Source organism: Aedes aegypti, chromosome 1 (genome assembly GCF_002204515.2).
Source record: "Aedes aegypti strain LVP_AGWG chromosome 1, AaegL5.0 Primary Assembly, whole genome shotgun sequence".
Classification (NCBI taxonomy): Eukaryota; Metazoa; Arthropoda; class Insecta; order Diptera; family Culicidae; genus Aedes; species Aedes aegypti.
The window spans coordinates 3,751,327-3,774,152 of NC_035107.1; the positions used below are offsets into that span (position 1 = coordinate 3,751,327).

The following is a 22,826-nucleotide window of genomic DNA, read 5'->3' on the forward strand; positions in this document are numbered from 1 at the left end:
CAGCTCTACTTGTCAACTGGATACAGCTCAAGTAATTTGAACAGCTGAAGTATTTCTTGACCATTACTTGTCCTATCCTTTTGCACAATACTTACGAAGTGGATACCAACCATTAAGCACCAAATGAACTTAAGAGCGTATCAATTCGTTCGATGAAAAGATTAAATGACGTGTTAGTGCTTTGTTTTGCGGAAAAGTAATCTATAAGAAATTACTTACAATACAGCCCAACTGATTTGTGGATCGCTTTTATGCCCTCAAAAGAAAGCGCTGGCCGTAAAATAAAATAAAATATTGTGGGCCTCGTGGCCGTGCGGTTAGTGTCGTTAGGCATTTAAGCGCATCGTGTCATTGGGTGTGGGTTCGATTCCCGCTCCAGCCATTGAAATTTTTCGTCAGGAATGTTTCTCAACTGTGCCACTGGAGCATCCTTATCCATTGTCTAGTGTTAAGTTACATTCCGTGCAGCTAAATGGCTGGAGACGGTGTCCTTATCTTTTTATTGGAGATCGAATCAAGTCGAAAAGTGATATTTTTTTATTTACAGTTTTTTTTTCTATGCGGATTAGAACACTTTTTTTCATACTCACCACCAGAGGTCTAAGTTTCAATCAAATAAGCCTATGAACTAATATACGATGACGTCACGCTGCATCTTTCAGCGTGAAGAAAACCTTTACAGCGGGCGATGTAAACAGAAAAATAAATGATTTCGTTGCACATTCATCCACGCATTATTCATCCGATGAACATTCGTGTTGGCGTGGATGTTATTTTATGTAAACATATTTAGATCGGAAAAAATCAACAAGAAAAGTAGACCGTGGATAAGTCCATTGGCTGAACTATCCAGCTTTTTAAAAGCGGTAATGGCCGCCAAAAGTTAGCTTACTTTCTGGTAGGGATCCAACATATTGACGTTTGGCTTTGTTCCGGTCAATAAGCAAATTTAATGCGCCACCATCATAGAGGTCGCTAGGGAAGAAGGAGAGAAATGTCATTGAAAATGTTTGTTTACGTCCAAAATTCAATTTTTTTTACCCAAAAATTAGCTCATAATCAATTATTTATTAAACTATTTTCCATTGGCATAATCATTTCGACCCTTTATTCTTGCGATACGCGTGATTTCATAACAAATTTAACCACAAACAAAGAATCCGGAGGTTTATAACCTATGTAGCCAAACACCAATTTTCCAATTTTATCCCACTAATCGTACATGAGCACTGTAGGATCTGTACATTTTCGAAGGAAAAAAGTTTATCAGGTTTTTCAATGCTCTCTGATCGTCTACAACATAACTATTCCGAGAAAAAGTGTAATATGTTTGCTCTATGCTGCACACGGTGCGGTCTCAACTCAACCTTGTCCACCGGTGTGATAAATTCACTCGGTTAAAGAATTTTGACGTTTTAGCGGGTCACGTAGATGCTTCCCACGTGTTTCGGTCAAGTGTAAAAATTCTTGGACTGAGTAAATTTAGTTCACCGGTGGATAAGTCCATATCAAGCGACCCAAGTCAAACGCCCTTTTTGTAAAAGTGGGCTAATTTTTGGTGATATTAGCGTTCGTAAAAGCGGGATACTTCATCCAATAAGCTTATCTGATTGAAACTTAGACATCTGGTGGTGAGTATGAGAAAAAAAGTGTTCAAATCCACAAAAGAAAATGTACTGCGAGTTGATATAATCTTAGATTGATTTCAAGCTTATAACTACAGTCAATTTCCCATAAATTAATGATTATCGTAAATGTCTAAGGGATGATTCAAATATTATGTAACGAAGAAATTTGCCAATTTAAACCCCCTCCTTCCCTGAAGTAACAGGTTTTATATGGAAAATTTCAATTTATTTTATGGACCGAAACACTACAAGATATCCCTTACCTCTCCTTGTTGTGTTTGAACGTAATATTTGAACGATCCCTAACAAATTTGTTTTGCTTTGAATTGCCAAGTGGTCAAAAAATAATTTCGTAAACAAAGGAACGGTTACTATAAGCAACTTACAGCATGCGGACCACATCACACCACTATTCAAAACTCGCTCGTGGGCCATACAAAATCTTCCCGATGACCGTACAAATCCTTTTAGAGAATCGCTATTTGGTGATCACTCGTTTATAATGATGTTACAAATGCCAAACAAAAAATGTAAAACTTTTTTTATGTCTATCAAGCATAATTCTAGTTTACGCCCTATTTTGAGAACACTCCATGATTTCATTGAGTTTGACAGTACCACGGACCAAAGTTTTTCGGTACATTGACGTTGTACTACAGCTGTCATGATGCTCCCGGGTTGGGAGAAAATGACAAAAATGAGATCCAAAAATGTTCGTTACTGCAACATTACACCTAGTTATTGTATCAGCTATCTCTTTGTTACCCATATTGCACATAAAAAAGCACTTTTGTGATCAGAAATATTTTAATAATTTTTCTCCATTTAAGTTTTCGCCTGGATGAAAAGCTACGCTAGAGATGCGCACAGTCATCAACCATCATCATCGCGAAAACTGACGACGATGATTGAAAAATCCCAGGTCTCCTATCATTTGACCAGGCTTCGTAAAATGGCTTATACGGAGGAGAGGGATTGAAAATCAATACAGTGCCAGAACAACGGCCTAACTGACAAAAGTAAACAAATTGAGTTTTATTCACCTAACAGTTTATTTGATAAACTACAATCATATAATGCACAACTGTTTCTTAAAAATAACGTTTTTCACGAACTAATGAAGAAAAACATAAAGGCGCATCTGATATTCTCTTTCGATACGAACTCTGATGTCAATTTCGCCTACCTTTCCCCCCTGCGGTAACCGGGCGCATTTGCGATTGAGTGTGGCAGCAGGGCGCATTTAAAACTGAGTGTGCAGAAGGTCGATAGTGAAGAAGGTTCGTGTGAAAGAGCGTAGCAAAACGGCGAAGCTGATGATAGTCAAACCAGAAGGATGAGGTAGAAAGGCGCAATCGCTGCTGTCAAACTGAAGGAGACGAAAAACCGAGGGGCGCAACAATCTTCAATTTTGATGAATGGCGCATGATGCTTTTTTATTTATTTTAACATGTTGTTCATAATATGAAAATAAATCAAATGGTTTGTTACAAAAGTAATATTGTAATGGATCATACAAAAATGCATCATGCGATTAAATCGATCGGAAACATAATATAGAATTGAAATTATATCCGCTGAACTTCAAACCGATTTTACTGACAATGTGTTAGTGTTCACATTCGCCCTAATTCTGACTCTGTATTGAAATGGTCATATTTTGTGTGACGTAATTTATGGAAGACCCTTAGGTTCTTCTGAGTTTTCTTTTTGCTTAAAAAAATAAGTTTCAGTTACCCGTGACATTAGTGGATACCATTAATTGATTTGCTTAAAACCCTTTGATTCCAAGCAATAATGCGAACTGGTCCTTGTATTGTATGAACAGTGCAGTTTGCTACAAAGCAAAGCCATGCTGAAGGTGTTTGGGTTCGATTCCCGGTCGGTCCAGGATCTTTTCGTAATGGAAATTTCCTTGACTTCCCTGGGTATGAGGTATCATCGTGCCTGCCACACGATATATACGAATGCAAAAATGGCAACTTTGACAAAGAAAGCTTCAATTAATAACTGTGGAAGTGCTCATAAGAACACTAAGAAGGACGTTAATGCCAAGAAAAAGAAGATGGGAGTTTTTTCTCGACCGAATTGTCTAAAACTATACAATAAGAAGCATATTTAAGCCAAATATGAGCTCAGTAGATTTCGAAAGAGTATTTCATTTCTAAACTGTCCAGTACAGTGAATAAAATAATTAAATTGTTAGATTCTATGGGATAATTTCACAACATAAAATAGGGTGCTCATATCACCCCATCGACAGAAGAATCGACGAAAAATTCATTCGTGTTTTTTTTAAGACGACGGAAATCGTGCGTATCTCGTGTATTGATCTAAAAATTTCAATTATTACGACTTTTCTTAAGATGGCCAAATTGCCCCACTTTCCTCTAGACGAAATTCACACGTACCAATGCCACGGTTTTGGTTATCTTTATTTCATGTGATAGACAAAAAGTTAATAAAAAAACTGAACGTAGACTAAAAAGTAACGGTTCATACAAAACTCTACGTTTTCTCATACAAAAAGTTTTACGGAAGGGGAGGGGGTTGAAAATTTTTAATTTTAAGTGTTACGTAACTAATGGATGCAGCCCCTTATCAAAATTAATGTTAATTTGATTGTTTCATGAGTGCGCGGAATTAGGCATTCTTCTGCGCGGAATATGGAAAAGCGTTTAAAAAATGCGCGGAATTGGGTAATTTCAACGAGTGAACTATTTAAAAAAAATCACAATTGTAAATTATGAATACAGTCTAGTTTATATTTTTTCCAAAATCTTGAATAGATTTGCTAGCGATCCACCCATAAAGCTATTTAAACTATTTAAACTAATTTTTAATTAACAATTTGAATCGTTTTATTCCTTAACTGCGCTGAATTACGGCACTTTACGGTACTACCCTGAATTTCTGTACCAAATTCTGGCTAATGAATTGTTTGTGGTTATGGTGAATTCGGGGATATTGAGTTTGGTGTGATAAAAATCAGATTCAATACGGGTCGATGTCTTTTTGGGATGTTATAGAAGAATCAATTACGTGTTGTCAATCTCCGGACCATGTTTTATGCAAACAGTTTTAAAGTATCATTAAGGGGTCTATTTTATAAGTCGAGTCGATCAAAATGACTCGACTGGAGTCACTGTCGACCGAAAAATTTGCTCGACTCAGCTCTGTCACTCGAGTTTTTCGACAGTTGTCACTCTATGTGACTGGATTACTATGGGAGTCGACGGGTGACATCTGAAATATGCATGCTTGCTTTGATCGACAATGAATACTCAATTTACAAAATAGACCCCTAAACATGCTCTATAGTTCCAAAGACGTGGCCAGAGCATCTCTCGATCTTGAAAAAAAAATGTCCTCCTTTATCAAAGCCAATCACAGGAAATGTCCTCCTTTCCAAAATTTTCATCTGGTAAGCCTAATTCTAAGGCAACGTTATTTCAATGTCTTAAGGCTTGTTTGTTACTGACAAGAAAAGAAATCGCCTATCTCGATGCGTGGAAAATTTCTTCCCTGAAATGGTCCAGAAATTCACATTTTTCTGATCGCAGTACGCAGTTGAGAAGAAATGTCATTTCAAACGATTCAAGGAATTCCTTTGTTTTTGTTGAGCAAAACTTCAAACTTCGGAAAGGGCTTTCTCAAGAATATTATTAAGTTCACTTTAACAAAAAAGATCTAAATAATATTAAAGCTTTAGAAAAGGCAAGACCTGTGTTCGATGTCCGTGTGTATCTAGAGGAAATTTTCAAAACCCCACTCAGTGCCGTCGGTCACAATAGTGGGATCATAGTATCAAACATTGCCGAATGGATGCTAAATGCATGATTTGCGGACGTTCTTCTTACGCTATGGACGTCTGTCCAGTGAAGGATATTGCGGCGCTCATTTTAAGTCCACATCCAGCGGCGGTAACGCGCAGATAATATGCGTGCAATTGAAACGCAACGTCAACATTCAAGTAGGCTAGGATGTTTTAGTTCATCAAGAACGCGAATGTTTCAAATTGGCTAAATCTGAAATATCTTGTGATTTTTATTATCACTGCGACGGTATGTTCACATTTTCAGATAATCACATTCCGTGGATTTTTCTTGCAGAGCACAATACCACAAAGTTTGTATGCGCAAATTGTGGGGGCAACCATAAGTCTAACTTTTGGAATTGCCTTTCACGAATCATCGAGGCTCATACCAGGCAGATGAACAATAACGTTTTTCGTTTCCGGAATTCCTTAGGCAGAATCTCCATCACTGCTCATCTATCAATTAACGATCGCTTGATTAAAATCATACCCATGAGGTGAATTATAATCATGCTCATTCACAAGCTAATTTTCTTTCGTCTGGTAGCCGTTCGAATCTTTTGATTTCGAATGGATTTACCCAAAAAATAACTCGTATGCCAATATTGTAGCAGGCAGCTCATCCCCTTCAAATTGTCTTCCGTCATAAACACCGTCAACAAATTACGTAACGCTCTAGGCGGGAGGAGAGTGTAGACACAAGCGTTAGCTGCGAAATATGCCAAAAATGGCTGTTTTGAGTGAAATTTGTGATACAAATTTTGAGATCTCTTATCACCCAGCTGTTAAAGCTGGTTACGATATGATGGTCTATTTTCGGACTCGAATAAGTTGAAACACACGAACATAATAAAAATAGTTTCTATATCTATTGGAATGAAATCACAAATTTGTTCCACTTCAGGCGAATTCAGCACATTCAAACGAGTATCTGTAACGATCGGTGTTGTTTGGGAAGCTATTTTAAAATATCATTCATCAAATGAAATTCCACACTTAGCATACATTAACGATTTTGACTCGAACGTTTGCTGTTCGTGACTGCCTTCAGGCGTGATTTGGTCTTTAACGTAATACAAAATAGTCCCATTAAAAAAAAACTTAATCTGTTTCCTGTTTATTTGAAGACTGGATGTTACTCGTTTTTAAAAATTATCTGCATCAGGGTGGGTGTTAAGTAATACTGCCACAACTAAATCGGTATGACGATTGGCTTTCCAACATTCACTAAATATGGCTTTTCCTACCTAGCAAAAATCCACCTGTTTTCCGAATTTGCTTTCACTTCTAAGGCTAACCCTACGTTATTGCATCATCTTCATCTCAATCAGCGTTTTTGTTTTTCGTTATCAAGCAAGAATAAAATGGAAGTACATAAATTTCCTCATAAGGCATTATTACTTTTATTTCTTATTCTAAAAAAAACTATTCGTGAATATTCCTTAAAAAATATGGTCAACAACAAACGCACTCTCTCACACATTCGGTTTTATGCTTTCTAGGAAGCGATAATCTCAAAGTCTGCTCTACGCTTGAGGAATGTGGGAATCGGGCTCTAAGTCCACGCTCGAACGAACCGACTGGTGGATCCTACACAGATGGGGTAAAAATAATTTGGCTATAACTGTAAGTACAACTTTGTACATTTCTACTAAAATTGAGCAGCTTGGCCTCTCATAGCTTTTTGGTGCTGTTCACGTCCACGGCGAGGTCCTGCAGGGAACCCTTGAACGCTGGTAGCAGTGGCTTTTTGTCTTCTTTGGTCTTTTTGTGCTTGGCTCGATTGTGTTTGGTGTCCCTACGATTTAAATACATCGGTTATTAACGATTAAGCTTTCTATAAAGAACAACTCACCTATTAATGACACCATCTTCGTCGTCCATCATCTTGAGGATGATGATTTGATCGTTCGAGTCGATCGGCGCAATCGAAATGTCCCTCACGGCACGGAACTTACCGCAGTTGTTGAGATGTTCGTTCTCCAGGCGGAAAAAGTTCCACACGAAACGACGGAACACCTCCAAGGGGGCGAGCACTGACGTCATCAGGTCGCCGGAAACGATTTTGTTCTCCGTCAGAGCGTACGAAATGCCCCACACGAACCGCAGGAACAGATCCTCGATAATGGCAAAATAGTAGAAGAACTACGACAAGGAAATGGTATCGATTAGCATGATGAGCTCAAAATATTAAAAAAAAAAAAGGAAAGTCTTACGGGAGTCGAATAAACGATTTCCTCTCGGAGGAAGGTATTTTCTCCGGCATTCTTGTCGAACAAGCCCCAATCCATTTTGATGTCCCAGGTGTACGCGTAAACGGACGATACGATCTGACTCAGTAGCCACAGCCACAGATATGGATTATCGTACGCGTCTTCATATTTGGCTGAAAAGAGTAGTACCGATATTGAAATGGGTTCGTATGGTTACATCGCTGTTCAGCATCACTAGAGCTGTGTAATAAAATGTATAGAGAAGCGAATATTCGCAGCATATAGCAACAACAGACTACTGTGGGCTGGATATCTCTCAAGTCCAAAGAAAATAATAAAAATCCGACCGAATTCAAGGTAAATACTTTTTTGAATCTGTTTTTTTCGTTCCCTCGCAGTTAATATGTAAATACTGCGCTCATCTCTAATCCACAACTAATCTAAAGAAATCTAATTCTCAACTCATTTTCTCATCTTTGTTCATGTTCTTATCTCTTATTATCCATCGATTCTATTATCTCTATTAGTTTTCCAAATTTCATATCTATTCATTAATACACATTTTATATCTATTCTTTAACACACACTTTTATCTCTATTCTACCACTCATCCGCTTATTGATTCTTTCATCTTTTAAGTTTTCCTCATTTAATCATAAAGAAACTTTTCGTAGTAGCAGTTGATTTGTTCTGACAAATGAATTCACTGGTTTCCATGGTCACATAAATGACACGGCACCGCTAAAACGTCAAATAGTGAACTCGTGCATTGGTCCATGGACCAACATTTCGGCTACTGAAGCGGTCAAGAAGGCGTTCAAAGAGAAGGATGAAAAAGCAAAGGCCTTATTGGTGGCATTCATAGCGGATAGCCACCAGAAATATGTACGGGACAAGGCCAAGGTCATGTGGAAGTCTTAGGAGTCGACGTATGCGAAGAAGGAATTTGCGGCCCAAACATACATCCGGAGGTCGCTTGCCATGCTGCGGACGGAAGAAGGTCTGAAGGACCACTTCCGGGACTTCGACGAATTAGTGAGGCAGTTGAAAGATGCCGCCGCAAATCTGACGGAGTTGGAAAATGGTGAGCCAACTGTTTATCTCGTTGCCAGTCTCGTACGACGTCGTCACTACGACAATTGAAAATTTGGAAGATTAACAGCTCACCCTGGTAACAGTGAAAAGTCGTTTGTTGGCTGAAGAACAGAAGCGAAACGGTCGTGATCCATGCAGCGGACTATCAAATCGATCCGATGGGACGGTACAGGCAGCAAGGACCGAGAAGCAAAAGAAAGGCTTTCGTGAAGGTAAGCCGAAATTTGCTGGAAAGTGTTACGGTTGCGGAGCATTTGGCCACATGCGATCAACATATCAGAAATCTAAAGAGCAACGAGTACGAGCGCAAGTTGCAGAAATTCCCAAGGATCGTGAAGTCGCGTTGATTGGTTTCGTACCGTCTGTAAGTTTTAGTGCGAAGAGCAAGATACTCTCAAGAAACATTTGCCTATTTTATAATCATTTATTAAGCAATTTTTCACAACTACATACTGAATAGTTGCTTTATTATATTACTTTGCAGCTGCTACGCACACATTGTTCAAGCAAATCTGGCGAAATTATTAGGCTACCTATCATTTAGTGACTGTAATAATATATTGAAATGATGTTTATTCAGGTTTCACTTAGCCTAATAAGGATTGATGATTTAACAACACTAATTTAACAAACAACATTATTGCAGTATAATTCAGCATCATGTTTAACAACATTTTAATTATTTCCATGTGAAACCTTTGTTCAGGCGTTGTTCACACAAATTTGGAGAAGTTATAAAGCGTGTCGTTGTATATTGACTTTATTCTACGACTGCCAAATCGCTTTATAAGTATTTATCTCAGCTTTTATTCAACTGCCACCAAATTAATTGAAAACAAATAAATTACTAAAATTCGCCAACACCGTATAATACATCAAATGCAGTGTACACTTTTACCATGAATTAATACCCACTTTCAATAATTACCAGTATCCAGATTCAAACTCGAGACCTTCCCATCGTCAGCGGTATACCTTGCCATCTGCGCCATCCTTGAATTCATATATCAGTCTTCCAGTGCCCAATATAAACCTCTTGTAACTGAACATTAATCACGCTTGAGCTTTTGTTCAGCAATGTCTAATCAAAACGTGCTATGCTGATCAACAACTGAACTAGCGCATTACTTCTGCTGCTGTTCAGTACAGATGCGAGCTGAATTCTATCGGCTATTTATAGCGCACAGTGAGAACATTTATGTCAATGCTGGTCAAAAATAAAGTTTATTCGCAAAGTAAAAACAGTCTGAAATGATGAATCGAATTTCATAATAAGTTTTAACTTGTTGAAACTAATTTAATTGTTCATCTAACTAAAACTAAAATTCATTTATTTCATATATAATATTTTTATTAGATTAATATTTTAAGTATTTGTCGTACTTTTCCATATATTAAGCATTATAGAAATATAAAGTATATTTCAACCATTTGTAAGTTAAATGTGCTCTTTTTGTTTTTCAAAATATCCTATATCAGAAGACTGATTCAAAATATTTTCTAAACATAGTTGAATAATTGTATTGAGAAAGCATCAATTATTATTGTATCCAATATGCTTTTATATATATATATTAGTAAGTTAGTGATGAATTCGCCAAAGGCGAAAAGCCACTCAAATAGAGATAAATAATAATAATATTAGTAAGTTGAACATTGTAATACATTAGGAATACAACGCAATTTTTAAATAGTTTGTCCATTTTTCGAAAATTTGGCTATGGTGTGACCTCTTTTGTAAGGCTTATTTGTTGCTGAACAATGCGTTTATTATTCGTTATTATGGCCTTCTTTGGATTAACTGCTCGGATGATATATCTATGTTGTATTGAGATTTTATAAAATACCTATTCAGCTTCAAATAATGTTCATGTTAAGCATGGAAACAGCTGAAGTGCGAAGCAACCAAAACGTTAGTTCATCTCCTGTACATCTGTTCACACAATTATATTTGTTTGGTGGAATATTGGCTCTTTAATAGAGGGAAAAATGACTTGTTCAACTCATTAGTAAAACAATCTTGACAAGTCGGCAGAGATCCTATGAAGAAGTTTAATAAGTGTTGATACTACTATTATTCGTTCCAATGACAAATGTTGAACATTGTCTTAATTTTGGATATAAATAGCATCTTCTCAGCTCTTTGTAGGGCATTTTTTCAGCTGTCACCATTATTCAACAATAATTAAATATGTATGTTTATTTGTGACTCTTCACTGTAAGTTTGGTAACAACTTTCATGTAATTATTGTTAAATTATTATGTATACTTCGATTATCACTCAAAATGTTATGGTTAGTAACTTTTTCCGATATCAATAACGTCGCAGATGATGATCACTACATTTGGAAAATTTAAATTATGATGTTTTTAATCCAATTAGAACTTTACCCTCGTTGATCCATAGTCGCCTACATGTCTTAGATTTGATTTGAAAAACATTTGGAACATTTGAAAATAACATAAAAGACATGATATGTGGGCCCATTCACAAATTTCATAACGCTGGATGGGGTGGGTGGGTGTCTAAGCGATGTTGCGGCCCATACAAAAACTGAATAATATTCATACAAAAAGCGTTACAAGGGGGTGGGTGGGTGTCCTAAAAGGCCAATTTCAGCGTTATGAAATAAATGAATGAGCCCTGTTTTGCTTGAATAAAAGCATACTCATATACTGTTATTCTCATTGTTTTTAAGTTTTACTAATCATGCTGGTCAACATTTTAAGTATAAGACACTGAAACTTTTGTACGATTTGTTGTTAATCAAATGTTCAATATTTTACTAAAATGATGGCTAGAACCTATAGAAGCTTTTAATCAGTCAATTATTAAACTTCTTATGTGTTGTAGCACAAAAGCTACTATATTTGCATTTTCGGAGGTTTATTCAGCTCATGTTCAAAACACAAACTTCAAGTGGAATAACAGATTTTTCATAAGCGGAAATTAATTTTATTAAATTAATGATTCAACTAAAAATATGTTCAGCAATGGTTGCTGCTATGCAGCTTGTATTAAACACGTAAGTATCTTTAAAGCTACCAATTGTTCCTTGGGCTGTGGATTCTTGATTCTGGTGCCAGCCGGCACATGGGTAAAGAACCTGGAGTGTTCTGTGGAATGGAGATACTTGCTGAATCTGTCACGATTGAGAGTGCGATGGACAATGGCAGTATGGAGGGCGCACAGCAAGGAATCATTAAAGGTATCGTATCGACACTGATACGTCCGTAAAATAAAACAAAGGTGGTTTCTAGTTCAACGTTTATTCTTTTTGGTGCTTCGACATAAAATGAATTGAAAAATAATTTGTTCTGTCAAGGCCAACATTTTATGGGTTGCCTTGATGTAACATCTCCCCCTTTAGAATAGCCAATATCCTTGAAGTTTTGACGGAAGCCTAAGTAATCGTCTAGGTCTATTGGGGACTTCCAGCTCGTCTGTTGGAGTTGACTCAGGCTCTTCGTGTTGTTCTTGTTCAGGTTCTTCTGGTGCAGGTATTAGTAAAGCTCGAGTACTTCTTCGAGTGGAACTTGATCATGAACAGCATTTAGTTCTTGAACGTTGATTGGGAGTAATTCGGCAGGTTCCTGTGGCAGGCCAAATCCATCAAGGAAAATGGAAATTGGTGATTCTTGACAGCGTGGTACTTCTGCTTCCACTCGTTCTTTCAGTTGATTGATGTGAGAACGAATTGATCGCTTGCTTTGGTTCAGTAATACGTTGTAGTTGAGCTTTCCAATCCGTTCGATGATTACAGCGGGCATCCAGGACTGTGAATTGGCTTTGTGGACTTGGGCATACATCGTATCACCTCGGTCAAAGTTCCCATGGTCTCGTTCGGTAACATTATTCTGAAGTTCTGTTTCTTCAGGGTTCTAACCTATATGGTTATCTGGAGGTTTCAATAGAGCTGCCATCGTCCGCATTAACCGTCCTAGCATCTTCTGCGCCGGTGACTGTCCTCCGAGATCTTGTGTTGATGTGGAGAAAAGTATGCAGTGAATCTTTCTTCACGGTGTCCACAAAACGTTCCGCCAACCCGTTTGTTAGGGGGTGGTACGGAGCCGTACGTATGTGACGAATTTCAAAAATTTGCAAAAATTCTGGAACTCCAAACCGGTGAATTGTGTTATGTTGTCACTTACCACGGTCTCGGGAATTACAAACGTTGAGAACATCTGCTTGAGGAGCTTAAGGCCAGGGTGGGTGTTCGACTGTCAACTACAAAAAAAGCTCGCCTAACAATCATCTCTCGGGCGGGCCAACCCAAACAGCATCATCTCTCACGCGGATCGGTCCAAACAGCACAGGTCAGCTTGCATTTCAAAGTGATAAAACTCAGTCTTAATAGTTTATATTGACTTGAAAAAGTATCACTGTACGCGCTAACATGCATGAAGTATGCTGATACTTTTTCAGCTGTGTCAGTGCAAAACCATCTGATTTTCTTTGATTCGAAATCGTGTGATAAATTAGCAGCAATCATCAACGACGTACACAAATTTCAATGACGGCCTACTTCGCCTTAATCGTCGTTATTGCCGTTATTGATTTGGTCAGCACTAAAGAGTCTAAATTATAAAGAGACAAAATCTGATCATATTCAAAATAAATCAGCTAGCAACTATGCCAAATCTATTACGCAGCACTGCCAATGTTGAATCCCACGCTAAAAGTGAGTCACAGGTTTTATGTGTTGAATTTTCACAGGTTTGGGTAACGAATGAAAAATTGAATAAATGTGTGGAAAACCAATGTAATGAGTAGAGCATTCTTTATGCAAAGCATGAAAATTGCAACCGACACTCAAGTATTCAGAAAATATGCTACTTCAGAAGAAGCAACATTTTCGCGAGCGGTAACATTTTTGTGTGAGCCGTTTTCAGCTTGTGTGAAAAAGTGTTTGACAAGTCTCCTGCTCGATTGGAATGACATTGACAGTAAACTTGGAATTCCAATTGGAACATTTCGCTTCTTTGCTTATAGAGCTTAGTGACATGTGAACACACGTAGACTAGCATACGCTCGTCATACACAGTTTGTTTTTGTTTTCCTCAAAGAAACTTACACACGCTTTCCAGACTCATCAAAATGCATATGGAAATATTACCCAATTTGAAAAATTTACACCCGGATTCTGGGTGTTTTTCGAGACAGAGTGCATATTGTTTTCCTCTAAGGTTCACAACTACATCTACACTAGGGCACCCATACCATTGGGCGTGATAACCACTATAGTTTCTTTAGTCAGCACTACTTCAGGCCAAAGGATCAACGACCACCAGAAAGTAGTTGCCATCTACCGGTCCGGCATAGTCTATGTGGATGCGGGACCACGGTTTTTCAAGAGTAGGCCATGGCTTTGCCTTCGTTTTAACAGGAGCCTTGTCAGCAGTAGCACAATGAACGCAACGTCGGACAAAATCTTCAATTTCACCATCTATGGACCGATGCACGAGTTCATTAATTTGACGTTTGAGCGGTGCCGAATTCACTGGTTTCCATAGTCACATAAATAACACCGCACCGCTAAAACGTCAACGAGTGAACACGTGCATTGGTCCATTACTGGCCAGTACACGTAGTTGCGGAACGATCACTCTTTCCTTGAACAGTACGCATGTGCTGATTACGGTGGGGCCATAGTAACGCGTCCGCGTCCGCGAACGCGATCGATCAAAGTATTTGCTGTTGTTGATATTCTGCTTTGCGGGCTCGCACACGCGCATGCATTGCAAGACGCGTTTACTATGGCAGCATCCTTATGCTGAGAGATTCGCGTCGGTTGTAGTACGGTTGAACTTCTTGGGCTACTTGCTTAGAAACAGCTGGCCATCCGTTTACTGGCATCTTGGAGTGCTGAAAACGAAACAGGACCTGCTTCTACCGCCGTGTTCAGAATGCTTACCATATCTTCTTCTAGCGAAACTGAAGCGATGATGTAGTCTTCTTCTGGACGCATGCTTCAGTCGATAGTCTTAGAGTCGATGAGGCGGGAAAGCATGTCAACAAATCCAAATTCGTTGGTCGAAACATATTCAATGTCGAAATCATAATTCAGCATGATGAGGGCCCAACGCTGCAGCCCACTATGGGCGGTTTCCATACAGACTGGCGGCCAAAAATATTTTTTCCATCTCATGTCGTATTTATGAGTTTTATGATACAAATTTGATGTTTTATTTTCAAAAACAAGTTTTCGAGGCTAACTTTTGAATAGGGCCTATAGCGAAATATTAAACTTTGTTGCTTATAATGCATATAAGCCATTTATGCGATTAACGTTGTGCAAACCATTATAAACATTAAGACTTACATAGAAATGATGATATGAATGATTTAGCGAAATTCAGTTATTTTCTAAATTAGTTTTAAGCTGTTTTTAATAGAAAATGGTTAAAAATATTGGAAAAATTCAAAAAGCCTTTAATTAAAAAAGTGCAAATTTGTGCTGCTAAATTCTTCACGATCCTTTAGTTTACATCTCAAAGTACCCTTGGAACTGAATTTAAGCCTGGGACAACTTGGGACAAAAAAGTACTTGATGTGTTAACTATAAGATTATTCGATTTTTTAAACGCTTCATAAAAAAAACATCATAAAAGCCACTATTTAGAAACTTTTTTTTTAGTTTTTTAGTGTTTCTAGGAAGCCTTTTTTGTAAGCTTTCAAATGGTGTAAAAACATTTTACGTAAGTATTATAGAAAAAAAGTTATATTCATTTGAGTAAACCATAGTTTTTGTTAATAAAAACAAGTTTTTCTCCATAGGCTCAACTTTGGCACCTCATATCAGAGTGTGCAATGCAAATCATGCCCTAATATTTTGGGGATTTCTTAGCAGACATGTTTACAATGAAATGGCGAACAAGAATTGAAATTTGGGGCACATCACTTTTTTGATTATTGGCCACCTGATAAGCCATAGTGCAGCCGGTTGACCGTGTGCACTGGTATGCCTTTCTTCAATCCGAAAATCGACAAAAGTGGCTTGTGATCCGTCTGAAGCGTGAATTTTCTTCCCAGCAGAAACTTGTGGAACTTGGTTACACCGTACACAAGGGCTAAGGCTTCTTTTCCTAGTTGTCCATATGCTTGCTTTGCAGTTGTGAGAGAGCACGAAGCGTGTTGAATGTTCTCAGGCTACCGTTCGGGAACTTGTGAAAGATTACGGCTCCAATTCCTGTCTTCGATGCGTCTGCAGCAACAACAATTGGTAACTTTGGATTGTAGTGGGTCAAGAGAAGGTTGTATTTCAGCACATGCTTGAATTTTTCGAAGGATCGCTGACAATCGGCACTCCAATCCCACTTGACGTCCTTCCGCAGTAGTTGATCCAAAGACTGACGCAGGTCGTGAATGTTTGGAACAAGTTTACTATAGTAGTTCACGGCTCCAAGAAACGGTCGCAATTCAGGAATGTTCTGCGTTGGAGGAATTCTTGAATTGATCTTCACTTTCTCCGGGTCTGGACGGATACCACTGCGGTCCGTAATGTGACCTAGGTAGCGGACCTCAGTTTGAAAAAACTTGCATTTTTGCATCTTCAGATGATGTCCCCAGTCCTTTAGCCTTTGTAGCACTAGGTTCAACAATTCAGCGTGTGACTTCCAATCTTTACCAGCAATGATGATGTCATCGATGAATGGACGGACTCCAGGAAAGTCCGCAACGAGACTTTCAATCAGCCGTTGGTACGCTCCCGGCACTGACTTGACACCTGGAGCTAGGCGGTTGAAGCGAAACAAACCTCTATGCGTGTCGATTGTTAGAAGTTGCGTGGAGTCTTCAGTCACCTCGCACTGCAGATATGCATCGGAAAGGTCGATCACACTGTAGTATTGACTTCCTGCCAGCTGTGCTAAAATTTCTTCAGGAGTGGGCAGCGGATAGTTGTTGGCTTCCAGTGCGTTGTTAAGTCCGGTCGAGTAATCCGCGCAAATTCGAACTCTGCCATCCGGTTTCTTGACAGCAACGATCGATGCTGCCCAGTCCGAAAAATCAACAGGTGTAATGATTCCTAGGCTTTGAAGTCGATTAAGTTCAGCATCGATCATCGGAACGGAATGAAAAGGAACAAGTCGTTTTGGGCACAAAACTGGCTTGTTTCCGGGCTTTAGATGCAGCTGGACCTTCGTGCGGTTGCACAACCCAAGCGATTCGCTGAAAACGTCCTTATGGTCCATCTGCAGTTGTTGAATTTCTCGCTCAATTTCTTGCTTTGAAGGTACAACGACTTGATTGCCGATTGTATCAAACGGAATCGACCAGAGGATGAATAGGTCTATCTATTCGATGCCCGTCAGATTCTGATTTCGCACGGATGTTACGAAACATCGGCTTTGCTTGGTTGTCCTCGTTTCAATTTCGATACACCCTCAACTTAGCAAACATGCGCATTTCACTCATTGTCGATGACTATACACTAGAGTAGGCACACTCTCAACTAACTATTTCCTAATTCGTGTTCGACTAACTCTCAACTTATTCATGATCAGCTCTCAACTCATTCTCAATTAGCACTCAACTTATTAGCTTAGCTTAGTATATCAATGGTTGTCAATCACCGAAGTCAGTGAAGATGCACAAAGAATCAACTAAAAGCCTCTATTTACACACTTACATTATTTTACCGACCTCAGTAAAACGTTTCACCGAGAACTTAACAACTAAGAATTCGGTAATTTTCAATGCCGAATCTCGGTACTTATTTCACCGAGATTTTGGCAATCCAAATTATTAGCGGTAATATTCGGTAAACGTTTACGAGATCTAGGTAACAGTTTTACCGAGAATCGTCAAATTATTTTGGGAAAAGGAATGTGTAACCTTTGCTGTTTGGAGACCGTTTTTACCTCTGCATCACCACACAGTTTGTTGGGAGAGATGTTTGTTAATGGGGAGAATCGTTGGGTCACGTGATTCACTTTAATTCGACCATGACAAACAATTATTTGTGAGATAACTCATTCTCATTTAAACCTCAACTTATTTACGATAAATTATAAAAACACTTTTTTGATTAACTATTAATCCATTCTCCATGAAGTTTCAGCTTATTTTCGATAAACTCAAAACTTTTTCTTGATTAACTTTCAACGCATTCTCGACTAAATCTCACATCACTCTCGATTTACACTTAACTCACTTTCGAATAACACTCAACTTACTCTCAATTAACTCTCATCTCATTCCTGATTAACTCTCAACAAGTTCTCGATTAACTCTCATCTCATAATCGATTAACTTTCAACTCATACTAGAATGACTTTTAATTCGCAATTGATTCCTAACTCATCCTCGATATGCACTTCACTCAACCTCGATAAACTCTAAACTCATTTTCCATTAAATCTCGACTTACTTAACTCCATTCGTATTCTCATTAATCTTAACTTATTCTCGGATTTTTGACTTAAATATATTAGATTCCTTTTCACATCTTAGATGGCGAACTCGCCAAGGGCAAAAGTTCATGATGAATTTTCCTTAAGGGCTTTCTGGGTGAGTTATTGAAAGTATTCCTGGGAAATTTCTGAGCATGACCATGATCGACAGCCCGCAGTTATTACATCGTTATTGCAAGGACAACTATACTTGCACAAGGAACCAATGGCTGCTACTTGGGATTTGTTGCACCCTCAGGCTGCGTCCGAATGCAGGTCAGTTTAGAATGGGGAGGATATATTGACGTATTACTCGCTTTACGGAAGCCGTTGAGTCCTCTGAACTCTAACTTAGAAATAAGGCATTATTTTAATGCCTCAAAAGTACAAACAATCTTCCCATCTGTACAAATATGTCGACAGGTTTGATAACGAACCATACAAATATTTAGCATGAAATCTCGAAAGAAAAAATCGACATGTTGCAAGTATCATTTCAATATTATGTAAAACTTGAAATAAGGTTAAACAAACACATTCGCTATTTCAATAATGATGTGAACCATCATTGATAACTCATATGGAACAAAAGCATAAAACGAGCTCACCAGTTGATATTCTATCCTCGACTGTCTAACAGGAAGCTGCACAGCGAAAATGAAAAGGAATTTTCTCTCAAGCGATGGAAAAAAATTAACCCACTTTCTTGGGTATTACGAAAATCACTCTGAACTAATTCCTAGAAAATTTCAGAAAAAAAAAACAGAACTTGCTGAAAGAATTGCGAAAGTTTTTTTGAGGATCTGTGAAAAAATGTCCAGTGCAATTTCTGAGAATTTTTGGAAGAACATTTGGAGTAATATCTTCCTCCCTGGCAAAATTATTACGCTAATTCCGTTTCGCTTGACAGAACTCGTAAAACTCTTAAACTCTAAACAAATCTCAAAGGAATTTTTGGAAATCTGACGTAACTTATGTCGAATCGAATCACATGTTATCAACTCACTCTCGACTCTTCCACCCACTCTCGACAATCTTTGAACTTTTCGAATCACTTAATAGTGAATAACTTTCCATCTACTTACAGGAATGGTAACTCCTCAGCGTCGCAAAGATCACCACCAGAAAAGTCGTCGAGTACTTCCCCGCGTTGACCAAATGGGGAAACGCTTCCCTCGAGTCGCGGTAACGCCGCAGGCACTGCGCAAAACGGAACCACGCCGGCAAACAATTCACGATCGGCCGTATGATGTAGCTCTGCTCCATACATTGGCTGGTATCTGTGTGTGATGATCGGAAGAATAGATTAAATCATGAATCTTGTTTCAAAGAGAATCGCAGAAACTCACTGCCCGCATCCAGCCAATTGCCATTCGTCACGTAGAAGCAGCTCAGAAACTGAAAGTCCATGAGCGCCGTCACCAAACTGTTCAGCTGATCCGCCAGCCAGAAATCGGCAAAGCTCACGTGAAAGAACGGTGCAGCCACCATGCGGCCGATGGTTTTCAGCAGCCAGAACCGGGCCTCGTACCGGAACACCTTGAACGGGTTGATCAGGAACACGATCATCACGATCGTCAACGCCAACGGATTCACGTACGGTGGTATGCTCAGGCTAGCGCTGTACAAGAAGCTGAAATACGAGAAGAGATCGTTTATTTTAGTGTCGATCGCGATCATATACCACACAAACCTCAGTAAACTCAGCGTCCAAACGACGCCCAAAATGGCGGCCATCTCCATCAGATGCTGCTCGGACAGATGATTTCGAGGATCAAGTTCGAAGATCAGCACGTGGTTCACACCGGACGATCGCCAGCCGTAGATGTTGACCCCGAGAAGAAACACAAACTCGATCACCAACAGTGGCCCTCGATACAATCGAAACGCGATCTTCAAGTTTTCCCCAGTACTTTCGTGGAATATCGCAGACAAGATCACAGCTATGAATAGCACCACAAAGCTACCGCTGAACAGTCCGACCTTGAAGGTGGTCCACGGACTTTGCTGTTCGCCGAGCGGAGGAACCCTGAGGCGCTTCATGGCCTTCTGCCGATCGCCGCTTTCGAGCTGGGTCGTGACCGTCGTTTCCGTGTCGTTGATCAGCTTGTCGATGTCCTTGTTGGTGAAGAAATGGCTCGTTTCGACCTGTTCCTTCTGCCACCGAGCCCCGTTGTCGGATCGTAACAGTTTGTCATGCTTTTTGAGGATTTTCCGAAAGCCGGTATGGTTGAGGTTTTGGTAGTTCTGCAGCAGGATCAAGCTCAGGTAGAACTCGCTGAAGGCCAGTTTCAGTTCCTGCGCTTTCCGATACGGAAGGTTGATACGCTTCAGCGTGTGGCCCTTGGATTTGGCCTTCTGTTGGTTTTCGAGCATGGTTCGTAGTTGGGCGCTTAGGGCGGCATACTTTCGAGTGGCCTCGGCCAGCTTTTCCGAGTAGAAGGTGTTGATTTTTTTCAGCTCCTCGTCGCAGTAGTGGTAGAAGTTTTCGTCAAAGTTGGCAAAGTGCCGCTTGATGATGTCCTCTTCGACGCTGTCCAGGGCCGGGGCCTCTTCCACGGCCGTGTACAGCATCGCCTTCATTTCCTGTGGAAAACGAGTAGAGATATGATGTATATGAGATCCATGTACTCTTTCTGTTATAATAGGTATAACGGAACCCAAAACGTGACTAAGCTCTGTTTCTCAGCTGTTCAATTAATCTTGCTAACATTTTGGATTATTTCGGAAGACTGTAGAATTGTTGGCGGTCCCATCGACCGAATATTTAAGTCAGACAAGCAAGGAGTTTGTGATCAAACTTCTGCAGTTCTCAATTGCACATGACTGGTAGATTGAATACGAATTTCAAACGGTTCCTCTGAAAATTCTGCAATAAAACCTTCAGGAGTGATTCATCCATCATTTCTACCAGGGACAAAATAAAGAATTCTCCAAGCATCTCTAAAAGTAAAACCAACCGAAAATCTTCCAGGAATTTATTTAGGAATTCCCATGGGCGTAGCCAGAAAGGAGCAGGGGAACCGTTGCCGAAATAAACTAGTTTTCTACAAAAGTTAATATATTCACAGACATCAGACTGAAGTAATACTCGAATTAATTTCATCGTACAGCGAAATTGCGCTCAAATCTTATATTTGATAGTTGGCCAATAGCTTACTAGAGGCGCTCGTGTCACTTTTGTTCGAGTTTGACGTTTGCGCACTACTGCCACTACACTATTTTTAGCAATGGGCGTTACTTTTGCGTGACTATGTTTTAAATTGGATTTTTTTCAGCTGTTACGTCTGCTTTGAATTGTGATATATCCTTTAAATTTTTCAAAAATTGTTTTCAGCTCTCATGTGTATATAAATTGCGTCATAATAAACTTTTTGCGTAATTCCTCGAGTCCAGCTCTAAAGCAGACTTCTTCCGAAGATCTTTCCAGAAATGATTCAAAGAATTTGCCCTTGCTTCGCCCAATGGACGATGAAATCTAATTTTATCACGGAAATTTATTGCGTCCTGTTTTTTCTTGAAAATATTTTGGAGTACACCATAGACTTCTTTTCTGATAAAGATCTTATCAAAAAATATAGAAAAATCTGTCAAACATTTATTATAAAGCTCAAACAAAAGGTCAATACCAAGAATCTTCCAAGTTATCTTGAAACGAATTCATCTAACAATTTTTCGAAGAATACGTAAATGAAATTTATAAGAGAAAGCTTTACTTATTATCCAGGAATAATCTTCTACATGTGATCCTTCCGATTCTTTGTGGAGTTTTTTTTTCAGTATCTCGAATTTATCTAATACCTCCAGAAATACCTCAACATATTTTTTGTAATGCGTCTTTGAATCCTGACAGAAATTTCCTCAAAACATAAGGGATTGCTTCATGATTTTTTCACTAGTTCTAGCAAAAAACTTACTGATAAGTTTATAGGGATTACTCCAAGTTTTCGTCTAAGATGTTTTAAAAAGTGCAATGAGTTTTTCACCTTGTTAGAAATGAATGGCAGCTTGGTTTCAGCGAGAATTGCTCATCTTCAAGCTGATCAGGATCTTAAGAAACACATGGTTGAATACAATTAGTTCCTGGCCACCTTTCGGCTTGATTTTGCAGTGCCAGAACAACTTTGCTAAATCATCAGGGTCTTGACATATCCGTTGAATGGATGATAAGGACAATCTGGGACTCCTCATGCCCACGCTTTTCCCGTTACCTAGAAAAGGGGAGGGATCAGGAGGATCCAAGGATGATGAGACCAACTAATCGCATTCATTTCAAATTTTATTTCAAAATATTTAATCTACTGGTCCCCAAATTGTGGCCAATTGAAAACTCAAGGTGCGTTCTGGTATTTGAGGGGGTTAAAAACGTTACTTGCGTTGAATGTTAAAGGTGAAGATGAATCGAAGCCAAAGCTCAAATTTTCAAGAGCACAAATCTGGAGAACCAAACATCAGTTTAAGCTGAAAACTTAATCGATTGGTCACTAGATAGTGGTGACCAATCGATTTAGTTTTCAGCTTAAACTGATGTTTGGTTCTTCAGATTTGTGCTCTTGAAAATTTGAGGTTTGGCTTCGATTCATCTTCACCTTAATTATGTGTTTGACCACCAGATAGCTCTTGATCTGCTGAACATATTTACCGAAGACACCAACCTTCTAGCTGATAAGGATCTTGAGA

General features: G+C 39.0%; 1 protein-coding gene across 1 annotated transcript in view; it reads right to left on the bottom strand.

Annotated features, from left to right (window-relative positions):
• Positions 1 to 6,292: 6,292 nt before the first annotated feature.
• LOC5574521 (xenotropic and polytropic retrovirus receptor 1) overlaps positions 6,293 to 22,826 on the bottom strand; it is a 104,954-nt gene continuing 88,420 nt past the window's right edge. Inside the window, exons 3-8 of the mRNA XM_001655122.2 lie at positions 19,840 to 20,732; positions 19,496 to 19,779; positions 19,232 to 19,426; positions 7,662 to 7,831; positions 7,301 to 7,590; positions 6,293 to 7,243 (exon numbers count right to left, since the gene is read on the bottom strand). Of these exons, the coding sequence (XP_001655172.1) occupies positions 7,120 to 7,243; positions 7,301 to 7,590; positions 7,662 to 7,831; positions 19,232 to 19,426; positions 19,496 to 19,779; positions 19,840 to 20,732 (1,956 nt within the window). The 3' untranslated portion in view covers positions 6,293 to 7,119. The remainder of the gene's footprint in view (positions 7,244 to 7,300; positions 7,591 to 7,661; positions 7,832 to 19,231; positions 19,427 to 19,495; positions 19,780 to 19,839; positions 20,733 to 22,826) is intronic.